The 21,572-nt window shown below is 44.9% G+C and overlaps 1 protein-coding gene across 1 annotated transcript in view; it reads left to right on the top strand.

Moving 5' to 3' along the window:
- The first annotated feature begins 7,156 nt into the window (after positions 1 to 7,156).
- LOC124648838 (nuclear pore complex protein NUP62-like) overlaps positions 7,157 to 21,572 on the top strand; it is a 22,780-nt gene continuing 8,364 nt past the window's right edge. The window contains exon 1 of the mRNA XM_047188537.1: positions 7,157 to 7,265. Coding sequence (XP_047044493.1) covers positions 7,157 to 7,265 — 109 coding nt within the window. The remainder of the gene's footprint in view (positions 7,266 to 21,572) is intronic.

The raw sequence follows: 21,572 nt of genomic DNA, 5'->3' as shown, positions 1-21,572 counted from the left end.
CCTGTAGCTGCGTCCGGTCTGTCGCAACAGGTTGGCGGTGGAGGTTGTGCCCTCCCGCGTGGCTGCTGTCCAGACCCTCCTAGGCTCGGGATGTCTCCTACCGGTTTCGTCGGTCGTGGTCTTTGGGCCACGGTGAGATGGCAATGGTGATTGCAAGATCGTGGTGGCGCGAGTTGGTGGACGGCAAGATTGGCGGAGCGCGATGGAGTGTCCGGGTCGTGGTTCTTTGGGGGACGGGAGAAATCCTTGTCGGATGGCCGACACCGACGCGGTGACGCTCGAGGGCGCCGCCTTCCTTCTTGAGGGGCGCCGGGGTTCCCCCTACCCACAACCCTCCCGCATATCGGGGGAAACCCTAGGATTTGTCCGGGCAACAGCGTCGTCATCGTCGCATCCCTTCTTGAAGGTGCTGCTTTGGTATGCGACGCTTCGGAGGGCCAAGATCGTGGTGGGAATTCTCCGGAGGGCGCAGCGGTTGCGGATCATCACTGTTTTCGTCGATCCGGCTTTGTCGACATTGTTTTCCTCTTTTCTTCTTCTTTTGTTTTCTTTTGGGCTTTGATGTGCTGTTTGCCCCAGCGGTGGTCTCTATCTTGTATCGGTGTTTGCTATATTAATATAGCGGGGCGAAAGCCTATTTCAAGGAGGGGTCATATCTTGTGTCTGTAGCATCCTTCTTGTTTGCAGTTTTCTACGAACACAGTTCTGTGTTTAACTGTTGTATCTGCTGTATATGTAACCTCCTTCTTCCTCTTAGTAGAGATGGCCCCTCCGCCCCTTCGGCGAGACCTCTTGAACCTCAAGGCGATGATTGAGATCTCTCTAGGCTTACCAAGTGCTTCAGATGACACACATCTTCTCACAGAGGCATTTGTTTCCCATGTAACCTGACAACCCAACACATAAAAACTACCTGTAGTTTACGGATTTATTAACTTATAGCAAACTAAAAGGCTTTTGGTTTAAACTTGGTGCTCCGTGTGAACTGGCAAAAGATCAACACATCTTGGCACTACACACCAAGTCTGCATCATTTAATCCGATTTACAGGTTATACTTCTGCACGCTCTTGCCAAGCATCATCCTGCCATGCTCTTCAAGATTGATCTCATCATCGCCACTAAGGTAATAGCAATAGGGGTCACATTGGTCTTCAGAGTCTGCTGTATCCTTGTTTAAGTTTCTGAAGTACTCAAACATCAAACATGAGGAGCAAAAACTAATATTGCTTCCTTCCTCGAAGTTGTGATCGTGGTCTTCGAAGTCATGGACGCTTATTATCTTTCTCTCGATCCTGGCACACTTGGCGCGCATGGCTTCATCCATGACGATGTTGCCGCAGCTGTGCATCTTATGAGACTCCAAACCGGGAGAATTGTCGATGATGGCTGTCAGTCCTTCATTGGTGAGTTTATTCCGGAAAAGCTGCAAGCAACGTAGTTGATGCATGTTTGCAATTGCCAACGATTCTATGTCACAGTTTGGGTCAGCACGGTAATCGTAGCTGCGGTAATTCATGCGTCTGATGTGCTTCATCCGTGGGCATAATTCGTCAACAAGCTCAAATAAGTGGTACTTCACACCGTGACAATTTTTAAGCTCAAGCTCCTCAAGCAGAGGAAAATTCCTTATAGCCTCGGCAAACCCTTCATTGGTGATTTTGAAGAAATCAAGGCGAAGGCTTCGAAGAGATGGTGCCCTGCGTAGATTGCAATCAATATTATAAATATTATAGTAAGCAATAGTCTACATCCCTTTAAAAATAATCCAGAGGCAACCTGCCAATATCTGAAAACCAAAATGCTTATGGGTGTTCCCTTTTTACCAGTTTAACCTAATAGCATTTTCCTCTAGTTAGATTAGTAGTTTCTAGATTTCGATCTCATAACTACCATTGGAATATGACACCGGTTCTCACCGGATATCATGGTACTTGTTTTTCTAAAATACATCCTTCTTAGGAACAAAAAAAGAGCAAAGATTAGACATGTACAATGGTATTGTCTTAGAAATATTACATAGGATAACTGTTTTTTTTTTGAGAATTTGGCAGGTGAGCTGCTCGATATATTAATAGAAGAAGACTTTGCTTACAACAAAGGACCAACAAAAGACCCGGCTATAGGAACGAACCAGCAGGTTTAGCCAAAACCCTGCGGAGGAGAAAAGAAAAATTTAAACGAACTACTCGTGTGGCTGGAGATCTTCGCGCCGGCCATGTCCCAAGTAGCCGCCTCCTCAACGATCTTCGCAATGGTAGACGACACCGATGAGGGGGGCCGACGGAACGTGCAAGCGTTCCTCTCTAGCCAAATCTGCCATATCACAAGGAGGCTCCAAGAGTGATCACGGGAAGCTTCCTCCGCGAGAAGCCGAACGGAGAGACTAGAGAGCCAGTCAAAAACACGAGGTAGCGCACCCCAGCAGGCGGGTTTGAGGGAGGGGGCCACAGCCAACCCTGCCACCCGCTCCCAAATCCGACGAGAGTGCGGGCAGTCGACGAAGAGGTGCATGCTTGTATCCAAATTTCGCATGCACATGGGGCAAACGTATCCATTGGGCCATTGCCTAGCGAGCAACCTGTCCGCCGTCATATAGCAGTATGAAGAGCCAGGCGAAGAAGCGGCAATGCGACGTGGCCCAAGGCTTCCAGACGAAGAGACGAGGGGAGAGTCCACCGCGCCCGCGAACTGAAGCAGGTAAGAATATGACGTAGAGTAGGTGCCATTGCTAGAGAACCTCCAGGTAAACGCGTCCTCCTCATCCGGGGAGAGTTGGGCGAGACCCAACAGAGCACGGAGCATGACAAAGTGGTCGAGCAGGTCAGAGGAAACCCGGCCCCAGAGGTCTCGAACCCAAGCCCTGTCCTGCAGCGCATCGCGAATGCACCTGTGCTTGCCGCCTGGATAGCTTGTAAAGCCCCAGGGCAAGGGATTTGGGAGCAGCCCCAAAGAGCCAGGAATCGTACCAAATGCTGGCTGTGGCGCCGTCGCCAAGCATGACCAAAGTGGCCGCTGCGAAGAGCTCGTGGTGGTCGAAGTCGTCGCAAGGCATAGGGAGGCCAACCCAAGGCCGGTCTGGCTGAGATTTCTCGAGCCAAAGCCACTGAAGACACAACGCCCGACTGAAACACATCAAGTCCAAAACCCCAAGGCCACCAAACTCGCGAGAACGGGGAACCTTGGCCCAAGCCACTTTGCAACGACCCCCAGAGCATGTCACGTCGTCCGCCGCCCACAGCCAAGCTCTCCTGATTTTGTCGATCGCCTTGACAAGCCAAGGAGAGGCGGCATGAACGAGGTGAGGAGGTAGCACGGCAAAGCGGATAGCACAGACCTGAGCAGCCCCAAACACCCAGCATGGGAGAAAATGCGTAGCTTCCAGCGAGCTAGTTGGCTACCGAGCTTGTCGCAGGGGCAGGCCCAGCTCAATTCAAGGGTATTCAGATGAATACCCATTATTTTTGACAAAATATTTCATATATATACTGTATGTATGAGCTACTTTAGTTATTTAGCTATTTTTTCTTAGCGCATGTGCTTGATAACACGATACGTCTCCTCCTCATGCGCATCACTGTGTAGGGGACTCATGCGATCAAACCACGTCCCAGCGAACACCCAATGAATGGCCCATAGCCCACTTTGGCAACTCAACACCGCAGGAATTAGCTCAACTACACAGGGGAAAAGGGGGTCACACAGAGGGAAAACTCAAAAGAGCCATCGATGCATAGCTAGCAACGCAGCCAGCTCCAATCTCGAGCCTGATTCCACTAAAAAACTTCTCGCCTAATCGTCTCTAGGTTTTCCGCGCTAAGAAAAAGAAGCCTCTAACTTAGCAGGTCTGTAGTACTGTAAGATAAAGAAGCCTCTCACGAATAATTACAAAATTATGTAGGACTTCATGTTTCAGATTTCATAACCATATTTTGGCAAACAAAATTGCTTGAATTTGAACATCCATTGTTAAAAACCTGCGCCCGCCCCTGGCTTGTCAAGTAGGATAACTATTAAGTTAGACGATAGAGAAACGGAAAAAGGGTTATCTTCTCTTAGCTAGAAAGATTAGGCCTTTCCATTGTTAGAGATATATTATCTTAACTACTATCTCGACCCAGAAATAGATGTTTTAGATTTGTTCAAATTTAGATGTATCTGTCCACTAAAATAGTGTCTACATATATATAAATTTAGACAAATCTAAGACATCTATCTATGAACGGAACGAACACATCTTTTCTAGTATATTTTGATCATACCATAATTTAAGCAGCATGCAAACATTAAATGGTAGGAGATGACACTAAGAGATAATTTATTATATAACATGTTCTCTTGCATTTTCTGAACTACATGCAGTGTCTAAGATAAGACTACACTCTTGGGAACGAAATAAAAAGTTGAGTGAATTTCACTTTTTACTCTATAGTTACGCATTTATGATACATATTATCCCATTTAGTGCTACTTTTACAAAAATATCCCATCTAGGAGTTTTTAAACATGGTTTTACCCCAATTTAGCATTTTGTTTTTGTTTTTGTTAGATAGGAAGGCGTATTTCGTCGATGTGGTGCGACAAAATGTGTAAATATCGGAGGCCCTCATCTACGATTATGTCCAGACTTCTCTTATCCAATTGTTTCATTTCTCGTCCCCGTACTAATATTTTTGAAAGTAGGTAATCACCTCATAGCTTGCCCAATGAATACACACCAGAAATCGAGGGTCCAAATATTCTAAAATGCATAATCTAGATGATTTTTTATTCAACGGGGTAATTAGTGTTACATCTGCAGAACTACGGGGTAAAAAGTGGAATTCACTCTAAAAAGTTGGATGTTCTCATGCTCTCCCATCAGTCACGATCCAACTATGCACTACTACGATGAACATGCTTAAATAAAGATAATTGCATCAAGAAGTTGTAGCAAACCTAACTATATTATCTCTTGGGAGAAAATACTTTGAAAAATCGCTTCCACATCGCTCAAAAGAAGAAAGCAAATGAGAACTAGCATGTCATCACGATGGTTAGTATGCGGGTTCTAAAGCCTCTCGATGAGTGTCCTTTTCCTCTAAGAAGAAGAGTTAGATTCACCGATTCACAGTACATTGCAAATCATCTTGGTAACAATGATCAAGTGAACAATAGACATAATATGCAAGTTTATAAATTTGGTTATAGTACTGTATTAAAAATGCGCGCCATGAAATTTCGGAAGTAATTTGTTTCAAAAAAAAAAATCGGAAGTAAGGTTGGGGAATGAATAGATCAAGAACCGACGTACTGCTCGGCCAGGAAGAGTAAGAAGTCGTCGCCGCCGAAGGCCTCGCCCCAGAACGACTCGCACATGCCCTCGCTGCGTAGCACGGCCTCCCGGGCAAACGCTTCGACGAGCAGGCCCCGACACCGAGGATAGCCGCGAATGTCGATATGGCGCCACAGGCTGGGCTCGTCGCGCGTGGCGCGGCGCCAGGAGCGGCACGCCCCCGCGACCCCGCCCACGAGGAGCTCTACGGGGTCCAGGCGCCGGAGGATGCTCAGTGTCGCGTCGAGCGGCAGGTTCAACCAGTCCCTCTCCTCCGGCGCCGGCAACGGCTGCGGGTAGTGATCGGAGAGGAACACGTCGAGGTGGAGCGAGATCGCGCCCTTACGGCGTTGCCGTTGAGTTAGAGGAGGCACCGCCACCGGGGGAGGCAGAGAGGGCATCGCGCCCCGCCTAGGTTTTCGTGTGTATCTCGGATCCCGGTGCAGCAGCACTAGGCTGCGATTGACACAGACCGAGCGCAGCGATGTGATCTCCTTTTATGGACCAAAATGTAGGTCGGTGGCTTTGTGATTAGATGAGACCGGTTCTCCGGCTCTATTCCAAACCGTCATGTACTTGGTTTCTCTAGTTTCTTGTTATCCACATGTCCTTTCCGATAATTGTTGTTGTTGGACAAGTTCTCGTTTCGGAGTCCCCCCCATGTCATGGACGTATTGATAGTTGACGCTGCAATTTGTGATGCGATCTTCCCTTCTGAATCTAAGCCAAAAAAAAGTGCAGTTGTGTACAACTGAATTTAAGTTCTAGATTATTTTTACAGGTTTGTTACTCAAATCCCCTTTTTCCTAATTAAATTTCCAAGCATACTATGTTCCTTTCCCATTGTTCACCTTTTCTTAATTGCTTTCAAATTATTTTGGTTCAGTATCATACCGTATAATATCACTGAACATTAACTCCATTAAATAATCTTGCTATATTAATTTTGATTGGTCTCATCTCTGTCGATTTTCAGATTCTGCATGAACCACCTGTGATTCTGTCAAAGATTGCTAAACCTAGAGAGATGCTCTCACGGCCATGGCTTCTGTCGAGAGCTGAAGGAACAAATGATTAGAAGTGAGCTTACAGACGAAGGGGTAGTGCGTGCTGTTGGGTTGGGCCTCAGAAGCATAGGGGTTACTTGTTTTTCTGCAAAAAAAACTGGGCAGGTCATGGCCCAGTTAGGCTCCAACGAAGCTCCCCCAATGCTTAAGAATGCCTCTATTTGCTTACTTGCAATAAGTGGCATCATTAATATCAGTGCAAATAAATTGGAAGTAGATTTGGTGTACACAAGCACCAGTGCTCTTAGTTATCAAAATATTAAAAAATAGTACATTTGTGTTTTAAAAAATTGTCACATTTATTTCATGAATATATACATATATCCTGGATATTCATGCGAAGTTTCAGTAGAAATTGCGTTGTATTTTGAGCTATAAGAAAAAACCAAATTTATGGCTATGTATAGGGTAGATATATTTATCTTTTTTGTATAGCAAAAAATATAATATATTTTTCTCCAAAATTTCTACCGTACCTTTGGCAACCCCGTGCCGGCTCCTTGGCCAAGGGCGCGAATTGAACGCGTCGGCGCCTCCCGAGGCGGAAATTTTTGGACGTGGGAGCCGCATGTCAGCCACATATCTCCAAATTATACATCTTATCCACCAAAACCCTGTCCCCTCCGCCGCTCATTTCTCCCGCCCGCCACTCCTTCGCCCATCCACCCTCCAACCCGAAAAACCCTCGACGCCGCCATGGCACCGAAGAGAAAGGCTCCAGCGAAGGCACCGACGAAGGCGCCGCCGAAGCCGCGCCGAAGGAGAAGCCGGCGACCATGTCGCATGAGGAGTGGGACAAGAAGATGGGACGCCGCTCCTTCATAACGGCTGACCGCAGAAGGCACCGCGTCGCCGCTATCGACGCAGCGAGTCCACTACGGAAGCGTGCGTCAGCTTGGGCGGCGGCCTCAACAACATCTCGAGCACACCGTCATCGCTGGGGTACTACGCGGGGTACAATGCAGATGGGCCGTCGATCTCGTAGATGCGGCTATCGCAGATGGACGGCCGCGCCCGCTACTCCCCCGAGTACGCGGACAACGACATGACCTTTGACCCCACCGCGTTGTCCTCGCCGGATTCAGCGGCGAGGGGCAGTGGCGTCTTTCGCTTCCCCGTCGACCTGAACATGTCGCCTGACCGCGCCGCACCGAATTTGGTGGCCATGTGTTGGCTCAAACTTTAAATTCGTAAACTTATTCGAATTCTTATGCTTTTGTTTGAGTTTTCAATTTAGATCATCTATTGAGGCTGTCGTATGGGGCGCGCCGGTGTGGGAGCAGCTCCATCAAATGGATGATGTTGTGCCGGCGTGCCCCATACAACAGTGCCGATGCCCTTGCCGGTAACTATATGGGACGCGCCCCGGTGGAGATGGTATAAGAGCATCTCTAGTCGCGTCCCCCAAACCGTCCCCCAAAACGCGCCGGATTGAGCGTTTGGGGGACGTGTTTTGTTCGTGCCGCGTTTGGGGGACGTCGCTCCCTAGTCGCGTCCCCCAAACAAATTTTTGGAAATTTTAAACTTAGCGAGATTCGATTAGATTCGTCCAAACTTACATAGATTCGAACGAAATTTGTCTAAATTTTAAACTAAACCTAATCTAGAAGTACTTGCGGCGGCCGGAGGCGTCGTAGTACTGCTATAAGTCGTACATGTCCTCGGTGACGACCTCCTGCTTGACGCGCTCGTCGACGGGCTCGTCCTTCACCAAGCCGCTTGGTCCTACCTCGCCGTCGTCGGTGAGGTCCACGAGCGGCTTGCCGGAGTCGCGGATGGACATGGCGATCGCCATGTCCAGGTCGCCCCTCCAGGCGTCCTTGTCGTTCATGGACGCCAAGCACGCCGCCCGCAGCCCTGTGCAGTCCTCGGGGTCGTTGCTGCTGGCAATGATCCGCTGCTGCCGCTCGTACTCCGCCAGCAGCGCCGCCTGCGCCGCTTCCTCCGGCTTCTCCTTCACCTCCGGCTTCGGGATGAGGAGGGCACCGCCGCGCCTCTCTTGCTGCCGCCGGCTGCCGCTGCCACCGCGCCTCGTGTTGACGGGCGTCGCCGGCTCCTCCTTCACCTCGCGTTTGGGGACGCTGTAGGGCGCCGAGCGGTACGACGAGGACTGTAAGGGTATTTTACCCTTATCCATTATTTTGGTAACAATGACACCGTGCTAGAGTATTTGACCTAATATGTTTATAAGGATAATCTCAGGTTTTAGGCAATGAGGCATTAATGGTGTATCAAAGGAATAAGAAGGCTAAAGGAGACCCCCCACTTCAACAACAATCAAAAAGAGGTCTACAGCAGAAATCCGGTCTGCAGCCCGGTCCAACCGGGCCAGCAACCGGCCTTGTCCGCGCGCAGCTCGGTCAACCGGTCGCCAACCAGAGAAGTCCGGCGCACGACCCGATCGACCGGCCGCCAACCGGGGTCTTCACCAGAACACAAGAAATCCGGTTGCCGACCGGTCAACCGGCCTACTGACCGGCGGGTCCGGCGCACGGCCCGGTCGACCGGTCGCCAACCGGGTGCTAACCGGCCGCCAACCGGAGGAGCTCCAGGACCAGCAAAGAGCGTCCGGTCACCGGTCCGGTCTGACCGGCCTCACCACCGGGCTGTGCGGTCTGTGGCCCGGTCAACCGGGTTTCTCGAGGAAAAAGCTGAGGTGGCAAGTGACCAACGGCCATATTTCGAAGAACACTATAAATAGGCCTTCTCCCACGTCTGAACAGTTAGGCACTACACTACAAGCTGTTCTTGAGCTCTCTCTCTCTTACTCCATTATTAGAAACACCAAAAGCCTCCGATCTCCCTCCTCCTCCACCCAAACTCAAATCCCTCCGGGGAATCACTAGAGGAGGACCCGATCTACTTGTTCTACCAAGCCAAATCTCATTCCCCCTTGTATTCATCAAGAAGCTTGCTTCCTAGGGTTCCTTGGAAACCCTAGGTGGGCAAGAAGGAGTCCGGAAGCATCCGGGCTGTGGATTTGCTCCGGGCAAGATTGTGAAGGTTTGGAGGCTACCTCAAAGTCTACCACAAGTGAGTGAGCTATTCCTTCGTGGGATAGGCTCCGGAGAATAGGGTGAGCCTTCGTGGCGTGGGGAATCCTTCGTGGGACCTCCACCCCTCCAAACGTGACGTACCTTGTTGCAAAGCAAGGGAACACGGGAATACATCCTCGTCTCCGCGTGCTATCGGTTATCTCTAACCGATCTCCTTACTTGTGATTTAAACTTCCTGAGAGAGCCTTCGTGCTCGAGATAGTTGTATCTTCATATAGGTTGCTTCACCTAGCTTGCATTAGGCTCACCTTTATATTCCGCAAAGCCTAATATTGCAAAGAAATAATTAAAATCTGTAGAAACCTATTCACCCCCCCTCTAGGTTTACCATCTCTATACTTTCAATTGGTATCAGAGCGTGGACTCTTATTAAGGGCTTCACCGCCTTAAGAGTGAGATGGATAAACTATTCGAGGGTCTAGATGAAGACTCTAACCTTTCGGTTAAAGAGATGAAATCTAGATTCTTGGCATATGATGCCGAGAAGAAGAAAAATGAGGATGAGCTACAAAGCCAAATGGCAGAGATGTCTGCCATGCTTAAGAACTTGACTAGTGGGCCTTCTAGTACGGCTTCGGCCTCACTAGGGAGCTATCGCGAAGTCAAACATGACTATCCCAAAAACGCTTCACCCATGCCTCATATAAACCATAGTGGGAATGTTACCCATTTTGATGGAACTCACTTTCCTTTTTGGAAATCTTCTATGGAATCTCATATTCGCAGCTGCAGCGTGGAGTTGTGGGAGATCATTGTGCATGGATACCGGGAGCCACAAGATCCCATTCGGTTGACCTCCACCGAATTCTACAACCGTCAACTCAACGCCTCCGCCCGTGACAAGATTAGGAGTGGCATCAACCGCAAGCTCCTTGATCAAGTCAATGACATAGAGTCCGCTAAAGAGTTGTGGGATCGAATCGTAGTACTCCAAGAGGGAACCGATTTGATCCAATCCGCTCTTTATGAGACCGCAAAGCAAGAGGCTCATCAATTCATGATTCGAGAAGGAGAGTCCGTGGCCGATGCTTATGCAAGACTTGGTGCTCTTAGAGTAAGGGTCAAGGGACTCGGTGTTGAGAAGTACAATGACGGCTTCGAGATGAATGAAGCATTTATAAAGTCCAAGGTCATTGCTATGATTGCCGTCAAACAAGAAGACACCAATCTTGCACTCAACTTACAAATCATGACCAAGAGTGCCGACCTCAACTCCGATGATCTAGTCTCCTATGTGGCCGCCAATGAAAACATGGCCAAAGCGGGAAAGAGGCTCATGGCAATGAACCGTGTTGATGAAGCCTCACACAACCATGAAGCGCCACGCAATCTTGCTCTCAAAGCTAGGGCCGATCATGGAGGAGAAGAAGAATATGAATTTGAAGAAGAGGAAGAGATGACCTCAACTAGTGACATTGGTACCGACTTTGCCTTATTTGCCAAGAAGTACAAGGGAAAGCTTCTAATGCTCTTCAATGACAAGAAGAAGAAGAGAACTTGCTACAACTGTGATGAAGATAGCCACTTTGCAAATGAGTGCCCTTATGAGAAAAGGGTAGACAAGCCAAAGTTCATCAAAGGGGTCAAGCCAAGGTTGAAGCCAAACCCAATCAATGATCGATACAAGAAGAACAAGGGAATGGCTTTTGTTGGAGCCGAGTACTTGTCCGATGAAGAAGAGGAAGATGAGGAGAAGGAGGCCGGAGTGGCCGGTTTGGCTTTCTCTAAGCCCGGGTCACTCTTCACATATGACTACTCCAAGGATTACTCCACGGAGAATGATGTTGGTTCTTCCTTCATGGCAAGAACAACTCAAGACGATGACTCCGATGACTCTCTCCCCTCTACAATCGTTGGCTCTTGCCTAATGGCAAGAGAAACCAAGGTAATGGAACCTCCACCTTCTCTATCTAGTGTTCTTGATGATGAAAATGAAAATCAAGATGAATTAATTGTGCTTAAGGAACTTTACAATGTTAGATGCACCCTTCGTGGTGAAGCTCTTGTCAAGTTTGATTTCTTGATGGACTCTCTCAAAGAAAAGGATGAGTCCATTGAGGAATTAGAATATCAATTGGATGAAAAGGAACGGAGATTCAATCTCCTAAGACAAGAGCTAAAAACCGAAAGGTGCATATCTCAAGGCCTTAAGCAACAAATTGAAACTTATGAACTTGATAAAGTTAAGGACCTAGAAACTATTGATAGGGCTCAATCTTTGACTCAAGTGCTCCATACCTCAAAGGAGGAACTTGAAGTTGCTCATGCTTCCCTCACTAGGGATCTTGACCACCTTGAAAGAGCTAACAAGCTTGTAAAGGATGAGCTCAAGGAACTTGGAGAGAACCATGACCTACTCCAAGAAACCTACACAAAAGCACTTGAATCAATGAAGGATCCCATTGTTGTTGAAAAGCATGCTAGTTCCCCTACATCTTTTACTAGTGAGCATGCTAAGCTTGTTGAGGAACATGTTCGTTTACAAGAGGAACTATCTTTGCATGTTGAGACCAATGCATATCTTGAATCCTTGGTAACTAAATATGGTCTCGACTACCATCCTAATGAATCCTCTTGTGAGCATGCATCTATTCTTGAGGAAAATGTTAGGTTAACAAAGGAACTTGCAAAGTTCACCACCGCCAAGAACAAGATGGGATTGGATGACCTCTTGAGTAAGCAAAGGTCAAACAATCAAAAGTTTGGACTTGGATATGTTCCCAAGTCTCACAAGAAGAAGAGCTACAACAAGGAGAAACCCGCTCAAGATAAGAACAAGAAGGTCACTAATAATGGCAAAGCCTCAAAGGGCAAAGCCACTAGTGGTGACCGCACGGGGCCAAACGATCACTATGCATTATTTGTTGATTATTATGGTGATGTCTATGCTAACTATGTTGGCCCTCCTAATGGCTATGCTTATAGAGAGTACTCAATTTGGGTACCAAAAGATATTGTTGCCATTGCAAAGGAACCCATTAATCGATGGGTTCCTAAATCCTCTACTTGATTTTGTAGGGGTATTCCTCCGGTGGTCCAAAATGGGTGTTTGCTAGTGGATGCACCAATCATATGACCGGAGGAAGAGGTGTGCTTGATCAATTCATTGAAGATATCAACAAGAAGTCAAGCATTACCTTTGGTGATAACTCAAAGGGAAAGGTACTTGGGTATGGCAAGGTAGAAATCTCTAAGGACTTGTGCCTTGAGACGGTTATGCTTGTTGAATCCCTTGGCTATAACTTACTTTCTATATATCATCTTGTCGATGCCGGTTACAATTCATATTTTACTAAGTATTATGTGAAAGTCTTTAGGAGTGACAATCTCAAATTGGTCCTCGTTGGATATGTGGAGAACAACCTTTACGTGGTTAACCTCTCGAAAGAGAGCTCCTCTCACTCCACATGTCTAATGGCGACCAAGCATGACGAAGGTTGGTTGTGGCATCGCCGCCTTGGTCATGTCAACATGAGGAATCTTAAACAACTCCTAAAGGGTGAACACATTGTGGGACTAACCGGCATTTCTGTTGAGAAAGATCGTGTTTGCAGTGCATGTGTAGCCGGAAAGCAACTCAAGAAGAGTCATCCTATCAAGAGTATCGTCACCACATCTAGGCCTTTGGAGCTCCTTCATTTGGATCTCTTTGGGCCATCACATTATGATACTCTTGGTGGGAGAAAGTATGGACTCGTCATTGTTGATGATTACTCAAGATACTCTTGGGTCTTTCTCCTTAAGTCTAAGGACGAGACCCATAGGGAATTCATTGTCTTCGCCAAGAAAGCTCAACGTATGTATGAATCCGAGATTAAGGCGATAAGGACCGACAATGGCACCGAGTTCAAGAACTACACCATGCAAGAGTTTGTTGATGATGAGGGCATCAAGCATGAGTTTTCGGCGCCATACACCCGTCAACAAAATGGTGTTGTTGAAAGGAAGAACCGGACTATCATTGAGATGGCAAGAACCATGTTGAGTGAATTCAACTCACCCCACAACTTTTGGGGAGAAGCCATCTCTACGGCCATCCACTACTCCAACCGGATCTTCCTCCGTCCCTCCACAACAAAACTCCATACGAGCTTCTTACCGGTAACAAGCCTAATGTCATGTACATTCGTGTCTTTGGATGAAAATGCCTTGTTAAGAACAACAAAGGAAAGCTCGGTAAATTTGAAACTAGAACCATAGAGGGCATATTTGTTGGATATGCGGAGAACTCTCACGCCTATAGATACTACAACCGGTCCACTAGGACTATTGAAGTATCTTGTGACGTTGTGTTCTTGGAGGATAATGGCTCCCAAGTGGAGCAATTTGTTCCATGTGTTGCAGGTAATGATGATGATCCATCTAGTGCCATCAAGCATATGGGCATTGGACACATTCGCCCCATGGAATATCATAGTGATGATCAAGATGATGGAATAGAAGTATCAAGCACGGCTCAAGTGGAGTGATGCGCGTGGTTGACGTATTGTCTTTTCGTTCGACACGCGTCCGTTGGGAACCCCAAGAGGAAGGTGTGATGCGCACAGCGGCAAGTTTCCCTCAGTAAGAAACCAAGGTTTAATCGGACCAGTAGGAGTCAAGAAGCACGTTGAAGGTTGATGGCGGCGAGATGTAGTGCGGCGCAACACCAGAGATTCCGGCGCCAACGTGGAACCTGCACAACACAACCAAAGTACTTTGCCCCAACGAAACAGTGAGGTTGTCAATCTCACCGGCTTGCTGTAACAAAGGATTAACCGTATTGTGTGGAAGATGATTATTTGCAGAGAAAATAGTAAAAACAAGTATTGCAGCAGATTTGTATTTCAGTATTAAAGAATGGACCGGGGTCCACAGTTCACTAGAGGTGTCTCTCCCATAAGATAAAAGCATGTTGGGTGAACAAATTACAGTCGGGCAATTGACAAATAGAGAGGGCATAACAATGCACATACATGACATGATAAGTATAGTGAGATTTAATTGGGCATTACGACAAAGTACATAGACCGCCATCCAAATGCATCTATGCCTAAAAAGTCCACCTTCGAGGTTATCATCCGAACCCCTCCAGTATTAAGTTGCAAAGCAACAGACAATTGCATTAAGTATGGTGCGTAATGTAATCAATAACTACATCCTCGAACATAGCATCAATGTTTTATCCCTAGTGGCAACAGACACAACACAACCTTAGAACTTTCGTCACTCGTCCCGAGTGTCAATGCGGGCATGAACCCACTATCGAGCATAAGTACTCCCTCTTGGAGTTAAAAGTAAAAACTTGGCCGAGCCTCTACTAGAAATGGAGAGCATGCAAGATCATAAACAACACATGTATAATAACTTGATAATTAACATGACATAGTATTCTCTATCCATCGGATCCCGACAAACACAACATATAGAATTACAGATAGATGATCTTGATCATGTTAGGCAGCTCACAAGATCCAACAATGAAGCACAATGAGGAGAAGACAACCATCTAGCTACTGCTATGGACCCATAGTCCATGGGTAGACTACTCACACATCACACCGGAGGCGACCATGGCGGCGTAGAGTCCTCCGGGAGATGATTCCCCTCTCCGGCAGGGTGCCGGAGGCGATCTCTGGATCCCCCGAGATGGGATCGGCGGCGACGGCGTCTCGGTAAGGTTTTCCGTATCGTGGCTCTCGGTGCTCGGGGGTTTCGTCACGGAGGCTATTTGTAGGCGGAAGGGTAGGTCAAGAGGCGGCACGGGGGCCCCACACCACAGGGCCGCGCCGCCTTATGGTGTGGCCCCTCCGTGGCCCCTCTTCGTCTCTCCTTCGGACTTCTGGAAGCTTCGTGAGAAAATAGGCCCCTGGGCTTTGATTTCGTCCAATTCCGAGAATATTTCGTTACTAGGATTTCTGAAACCAAAAACAGCGAGAAAACAGCAAGCTGGCACTTCGGCATCTTGTTAATAGGTTAGTTCCGGAAAATGCACGAATATGACATAAAGTGTGCATAAAACATGTAGGTATCATCAATAATATGGCATAGAACATAAGAAATTATCGATACGTCGGAGACGTATCAAGCATCCCCAAGCTTAGTTCTGCTCGTCCCGAGCGAGGTAAAACGATAACAAAGATAATTTCTGAAGTGATATGCCATCATAACCTTGATCATACTATTTGTAAACATATGTAGTGGATGCAGCGATCAAAACAATGGTGATGACATGAGTAAACAAGTGAATCATATAGCAAAGACTTTTCATGAATAGTACTTCAAGACAAGTATTAATAAGTCTTGCATAAGAGTTAACTCATAAAGCAATAAATCAAAGTAAAGGTATTGAAGCAACACAAAGGAAGATTAAGTTTCAGCGGTTGCTTTCAACTTGTAACATGTATATCTCATGGATAATAGTCAACATAGAGTAATATAACAAGTACAATATGCAAATATGTAGGAATCAATGCACGGTTCACACAAGTGTTTGCTTCTTGAGGTGGAGAGAGATAGGTGAACTGACTCAACATAAAAGTAAAGAGAATGGTCCTTCAAAGAGGAAAGCATCGATTGCTATATTTGTGCTAGAGCTTTTATTTTGAAAACATGAAACAATTTTGTCAACGGTAGTAATAAAGCATATGAGTTATTTACATTATATCTTACAAGTTGCAAGTCTCATGCATAGTATACTAATAGTGCCCGCACCTTGTCCTAATTAACTTGGACTACCGGATCTTTGCAATGCACATGTTTTGACCAAGTGTCACAATGGGGTACCTCCATGCCGCTCGTACAAAGGTCTAAGGAGAAAGCTCGCATTTTGGATTTCTCGCTTTTGATTATTCTCAACTTAGACATCCATACCGGGACAACATGGACAACGGATAATGGACTCCTCTTTTATGCATAAGCATGTGGCAACAATTATTATTCTCATATGAGATTGAGGATATGTGTCCAAACTGAAACTTCCACCATGAATCATGGCTTTAGTTAGCGGCCCAAAGTTCTTCTCTAACAACATGCATGCTCCAACCATGAAGGTGGTAGATCTCTCTTGCTTCGGACAAGACGGACATGCATAGCAACTCACATGATATCCAACAAGAAATAGTTGATGGCGTCCCCGAAACATGGTTATCGCTCAACAAGCAACTTAATAAGAGATAAAGTGCATAAGTACATATTCAATACTACAATAGTTTTTAAGCTATTTGTCCCATGAGCTATATATTGCAAAGGTGAATGATGGAATTTTAAAGGTAGCACTCAAGCAATTTACTTTGGAATGGCGGATAAATACCATGTAGTAGGTAGGTATGGTGGACACAAATGGCATAGTGGTTGGCTCAAGTATTTTGGATGCATGAGAAGTATTCCCTCTCGATACAAGGTTTAGGCTAGCAAGGCTATTTGAAACAAACACAAGGATGAACGGTACAGCAAAACTCACATAAAAGACATATGGTAAACATTATAAGACTCCATACCGTCTTCCTTGTTGTTCAAAACTCAATACTAGATGTTATCTAGACTCTAGAGAAACCAAATATGCAAACCAAATTAACAAGCTCTAAGTATTTCTTCATTAATGGGTGCAAAGTATATGATGCAAGAGCTTAAACGTGAGCACAACAATTGCCAAGTATCAAATTATCCAAGACATTATAGCAATTTACTACATGTAGCATTTTCCAATTCCAACCATATAACAATTTAACGAAGGAGAAACTTCGCCATGAATACTATGAGTAGAACCTAAGGACATATTTGTCCATATGCAACAGCGGAGCGTGTCTCTCTCCCATAAAGTGAATGCTAGGATCCATTTTATTCAAACAAAACAAAAACAAAAACAAACCGACGCTCCAAGCAAAGTACATAAGATGTGGCCGAATAAAAATATAGTTTCAGGGGAGGAACCTGATAATGTTGTCGATGAAGAAGGGGATGCCTTGGGCATCCCCAAGCTTAGACGATTGAGTCTTCTTAAAATATGCAGGGGTGAACCACCGGGGCATCCCCAAGCTTAGAGATTTCACTCTCCTTGATCATATTGCATCATACTCCTCTCTTGATCCTTGAAAACTTCCTCCACACCAAACTCGAAACAACTCATTAGAGGGTTAGTGCATAATAAAAATTCACATGTTCAGAGGTGACACAATCATTCCTAACACTTCTGGACATTTCATAAAGCTACTGGACATTAATGGATCAAAGAAATTCATCCAACATAGCAAAAGAGGCAATGCGAAATAAAAGACAGAATCTGTCAAAACAGAACAGTCCGTAAAGATGGATTTTATTAGGCCACCAGACTTGCTCAAACGAAAATGCTCAAATTGAATGAAAGTTGCGTACATATCTGAGGATCACTCACGTAAATTGGCATAATTTTCTGAGTTACCTACAGGAGAATTAGACCCAGATTCGTGACAGCAAAGAAATCTGTTTCTGCGCAGTAATCCAAATCTAGTACTTACTTTTCTATCAAAGACTTTACTTGGCACAACAAAACATAAAACTAAGATAAGGAGAGGTTGCTACAGTAGTAAACAACTTCCAAGACACAAAATAAAAACAAAGTACTGTAGGTAAAAACATGGGTTGTCTCCCATAAGCGTTTTTCTTTAACGCCTTTCAGCTAGGCGCAGAAAGTGTAACTCAAGTAACATCAAGAGATGAAGCATCAACATCATAATTTGTTCTAATAATAGAATCATAAGGTACCTTCATTCTTTTTCTAGGGAAGTGTTCCATACCTTTCTTGAGAGGAAATTGATATTTAATATTACCTTCCTTCATATCAATAGTAGCACCAACGGTTCGAAGAAAAGGTCTTCCCAATATAATGGGGCAAGATGCATTGCATTCAATATCCAAGACAACAAAATCAACGGGGACAAGGTTATTGTTAACCATAATATGAACATTATCAACTTTCCCCAAAGGTTTCTTTTTAGCATTATCAGCGAGATTAACATCCAAATAACAATTCTTCAATGGTGGCAAGTCAAGCATATCATAGACTTTTTTAGGCATAACGAAATACTTGCACCAAGATCACATAAAGCATTACAATCAAAATCTTTGATTCTCATTTTAATGATGGGCTCCCAACCATCCTCTAGCTTTCTAGGAATAGAAGTTTCAAGTTTTAGTTTCTCTTCTCTAGCTTTTATGAGAGCATTTGTAATATGTTTTGTGAAAGCCAAATTTATAGCACTAGCATTGGGACTTTTAGCAAGTTTTTGTAAGAACTTTATAACTTCAGAGATGTGGCAATCATCAAAATCTAATTCATTACAATCTAAAGCAATGGGATTATCATCCCCAAGGTTGGAAAAAATTTCAGCAGTTTTATCACAAGCGGTTTCAGTGAGCTTTAGCAGTTTCAGGTAATTTTGCGCGCTTTGTACTAGGAGTAGAAGCTTTACCAACACCAATTATTTTATCATGGATAGTAGGAGGTGCAGCAACATATGAATCATTAGCATTGCTAGTGGTGGTAATAGTCCAAACTTTAGCTACATTTTCCTTTTTAGCTAGTTTTTCATTTTCTTCTCTATCCCACCTAGCTCGCAGTTCAGCCATTAATCTTATATTCTCATTAATTCTAACTTGGATGGCATTTGCTGTAGTAACAATTTTATTTTCAATATTCCTATTAGGCATAACTTTCGATTTCAAAAGATCAACATCAGAGGCAAGACTATCAACTCTGGAAACAAGAATATCAATTTTATTGAGCTTTTCCTCAACAGATTTGTTAAAGGCAGTTTGTGTACTAATAAATTCTTTAAGCATGGCCTCAAGTCCAGGGGGTGTATTCCTATTATTGTTGTAAGAATTCCCATAAGAATTAGCATAACCGTTACCATTATTATAAGGATATGGCCTATAGTTATTACTAGAATTGTTCCGATAAGCATTGTTGTTGAAATTATTATTTTTAATGAAGTTTACATCAACATGTTCTTCTTGTGCAACCAATGAAGCTAATGGAACATTATTAGGATCAACATTAGTCCTATCATTCGCAAGCATAGACATAATAGCATCAACCTTATCATTCAAGGAAGAGGATTCTTCAACAAAGTTTACCTTCTTACCTTGTGGAGCTCTTTCCGTGTGCCATTCAGAGTAATTAACCATCATATTATCAAGAAGCTTTGTTGCTTCACCAAGAGTGATGGACATAAAGGTACCTCCAGCAGCTGAATCCAATAAATTCCGCGAAGAAAAATTTAGTCCCGCATAGAAGGTTTGGATGATCATCCAAGTAGTCGATCCATGGGTTGGGCAATTTTTAACCAGAGATTTCATTCTTTCCCAAGCTTGAGCAACATGTTCAGTATATAATTGTTTGAAATTCATTATGCTACTCCTCAAAGATATAATTTTAGCAGGGGGATAATATCTACCAATAAAAGCATCCTTGCATTTAGTCCATGAATCAATACTATTCTTAGGCAGAGATAGCAACCAATCTTTAGCTCTTCCTCTTAATGAGAAAGGGAACAATTTTAATTTTATAATGTCACCATCTACATCTTTATACTTTTGCATTTCACATAGTTCAACAAAATTATTGAGATGGGCAGCAGCATCATCGGAACTAACACCGAGAAAATTGCTCTCGCATAACAAGATTAAGTAAAGCAGGTTTAATTTCAAAGAATTCTGCTGTAGTAGCAGGTGGAGCAATAGGTGTGCATAAGAAATCATTATTATTTGTGCTAGTGAAGTCACACAACTTAGTATTTTCAGGGTTGGCCATTTTAGCAATAGTAAATAAAGCAAACTAGATAAAGTAAATACAAGTAAACTAATTTTTTGTGTTTTGATATAATGCAGCAAACAAAGTAGTAAATAAAATAAAGCAAGACAAAAACAAAGTAAAGAGATTGAGAAGTGGAGACTCCCCTTGCAGCGTGTCTTGATCTCCCCGCAACGGCGCCGGAAATTTGCTTGATGCGCGTGGTTGACGTATTGTCTTTCGTTCGACACGCGTCCGTTGGGAACCCCAAGAGGAAGGTGTGATGCGCACAGCGGCAAGTTTCCCTCGTAAGAAACCAAGGTTTAATCGGACCAGTAGGAGTCAAGAAGCACGTTGAAGGTTGATGGCGGCGAGATGTAGTGCGGCGCAACACCGGAGATTCCGGCGCCAACGTGGAACCTGCACAACACAACCAAAGTACTTTGCCCCAACGAAACAGATGAGGTTGTCAATCTCACCGGCTTGCTGTAACAAAGGATTAACCGTATTGTGTGGAAGATGATTATTTGCTGAGAAAATAGTAAAAACAAGTATTGCGACAGATTTGTATTTCAAGTATTAAAGAATGGACCGGGGTCCACGGTTCACTAGAGGTGTCTCTCCCATAAGATAAAAGCATGTTGGGTGAACAAATTATAGTCGGGCAATTGACAAATAGAGAGAGCATAACAATGCACATACATGACATGATAAGTATAGTGAGATTTAATTGGGCATTACGACAAAGTACATAGACCGCCATCCAACCGCATCTATGCCTAAAAAGTCCACCTTCGGGTTATCATCCGAACCCCTCCGAGTATTAAGTTGCAAAGCAACTGAGACAATTGCATTAAGTATGGTGCGTAATGTAATCAATAACTACATCCTCGAACATAGCATCAATGTTTTATCCCTAGTGGCAACGAGCACAACACAACCTTAGAACTTTCTGTCATCGTCCCAGTGTCAATGCGGGCATGAACCCACTATCGAGCATAAGTACTCCCTCTTGGAGTTAAAAGTAAAAACTTGGCCAGAGCCTCTACTAGAAACGGAGAGCATGCAAGATCATAAACAACACATGTATAATAACTTGATAATTAACATGACATAGTATTCTCTATCCATCGGATCCCGACAAACACAACATATAGAATTACGGATAGATGATCTTGATCATGTTAGGCAGCTCACAAGATCCAACAATGAAGCACAATGAGGAGAAGACAACCATCTAGCTACTGCTATGGACCCATAGTCCAGGGGTAGACTACTCACACATCACACCGGAGGCGACCATGGCGGCGTAGAGTCCTCCGGGAGATGATTCCCCTCTCCGGCAGGGGTGCCGGAGGCGATCTCCGGATCCCCGAGATGGGATCG

The sequence above is a fragment of the Lolium rigidum genome, chromosome 1 (assembly GCF_022539505.1).
Source record: "Lolium rigidum isolate FL_2022 chromosome 1, APGP_CSIRO_Lrig_0.1, whole genome shotgun sequence".
Taxonomy (NCBI): domain Eukaryota; kingdom Viridiplantae; phylum Streptophyta; class Magnoliopsida; order Poales; family Poaceae; genus Lolium; species Lolium rigidum.
This window is presented reverse-complemented; position numbering and strand designations above follow the sequence as displayed.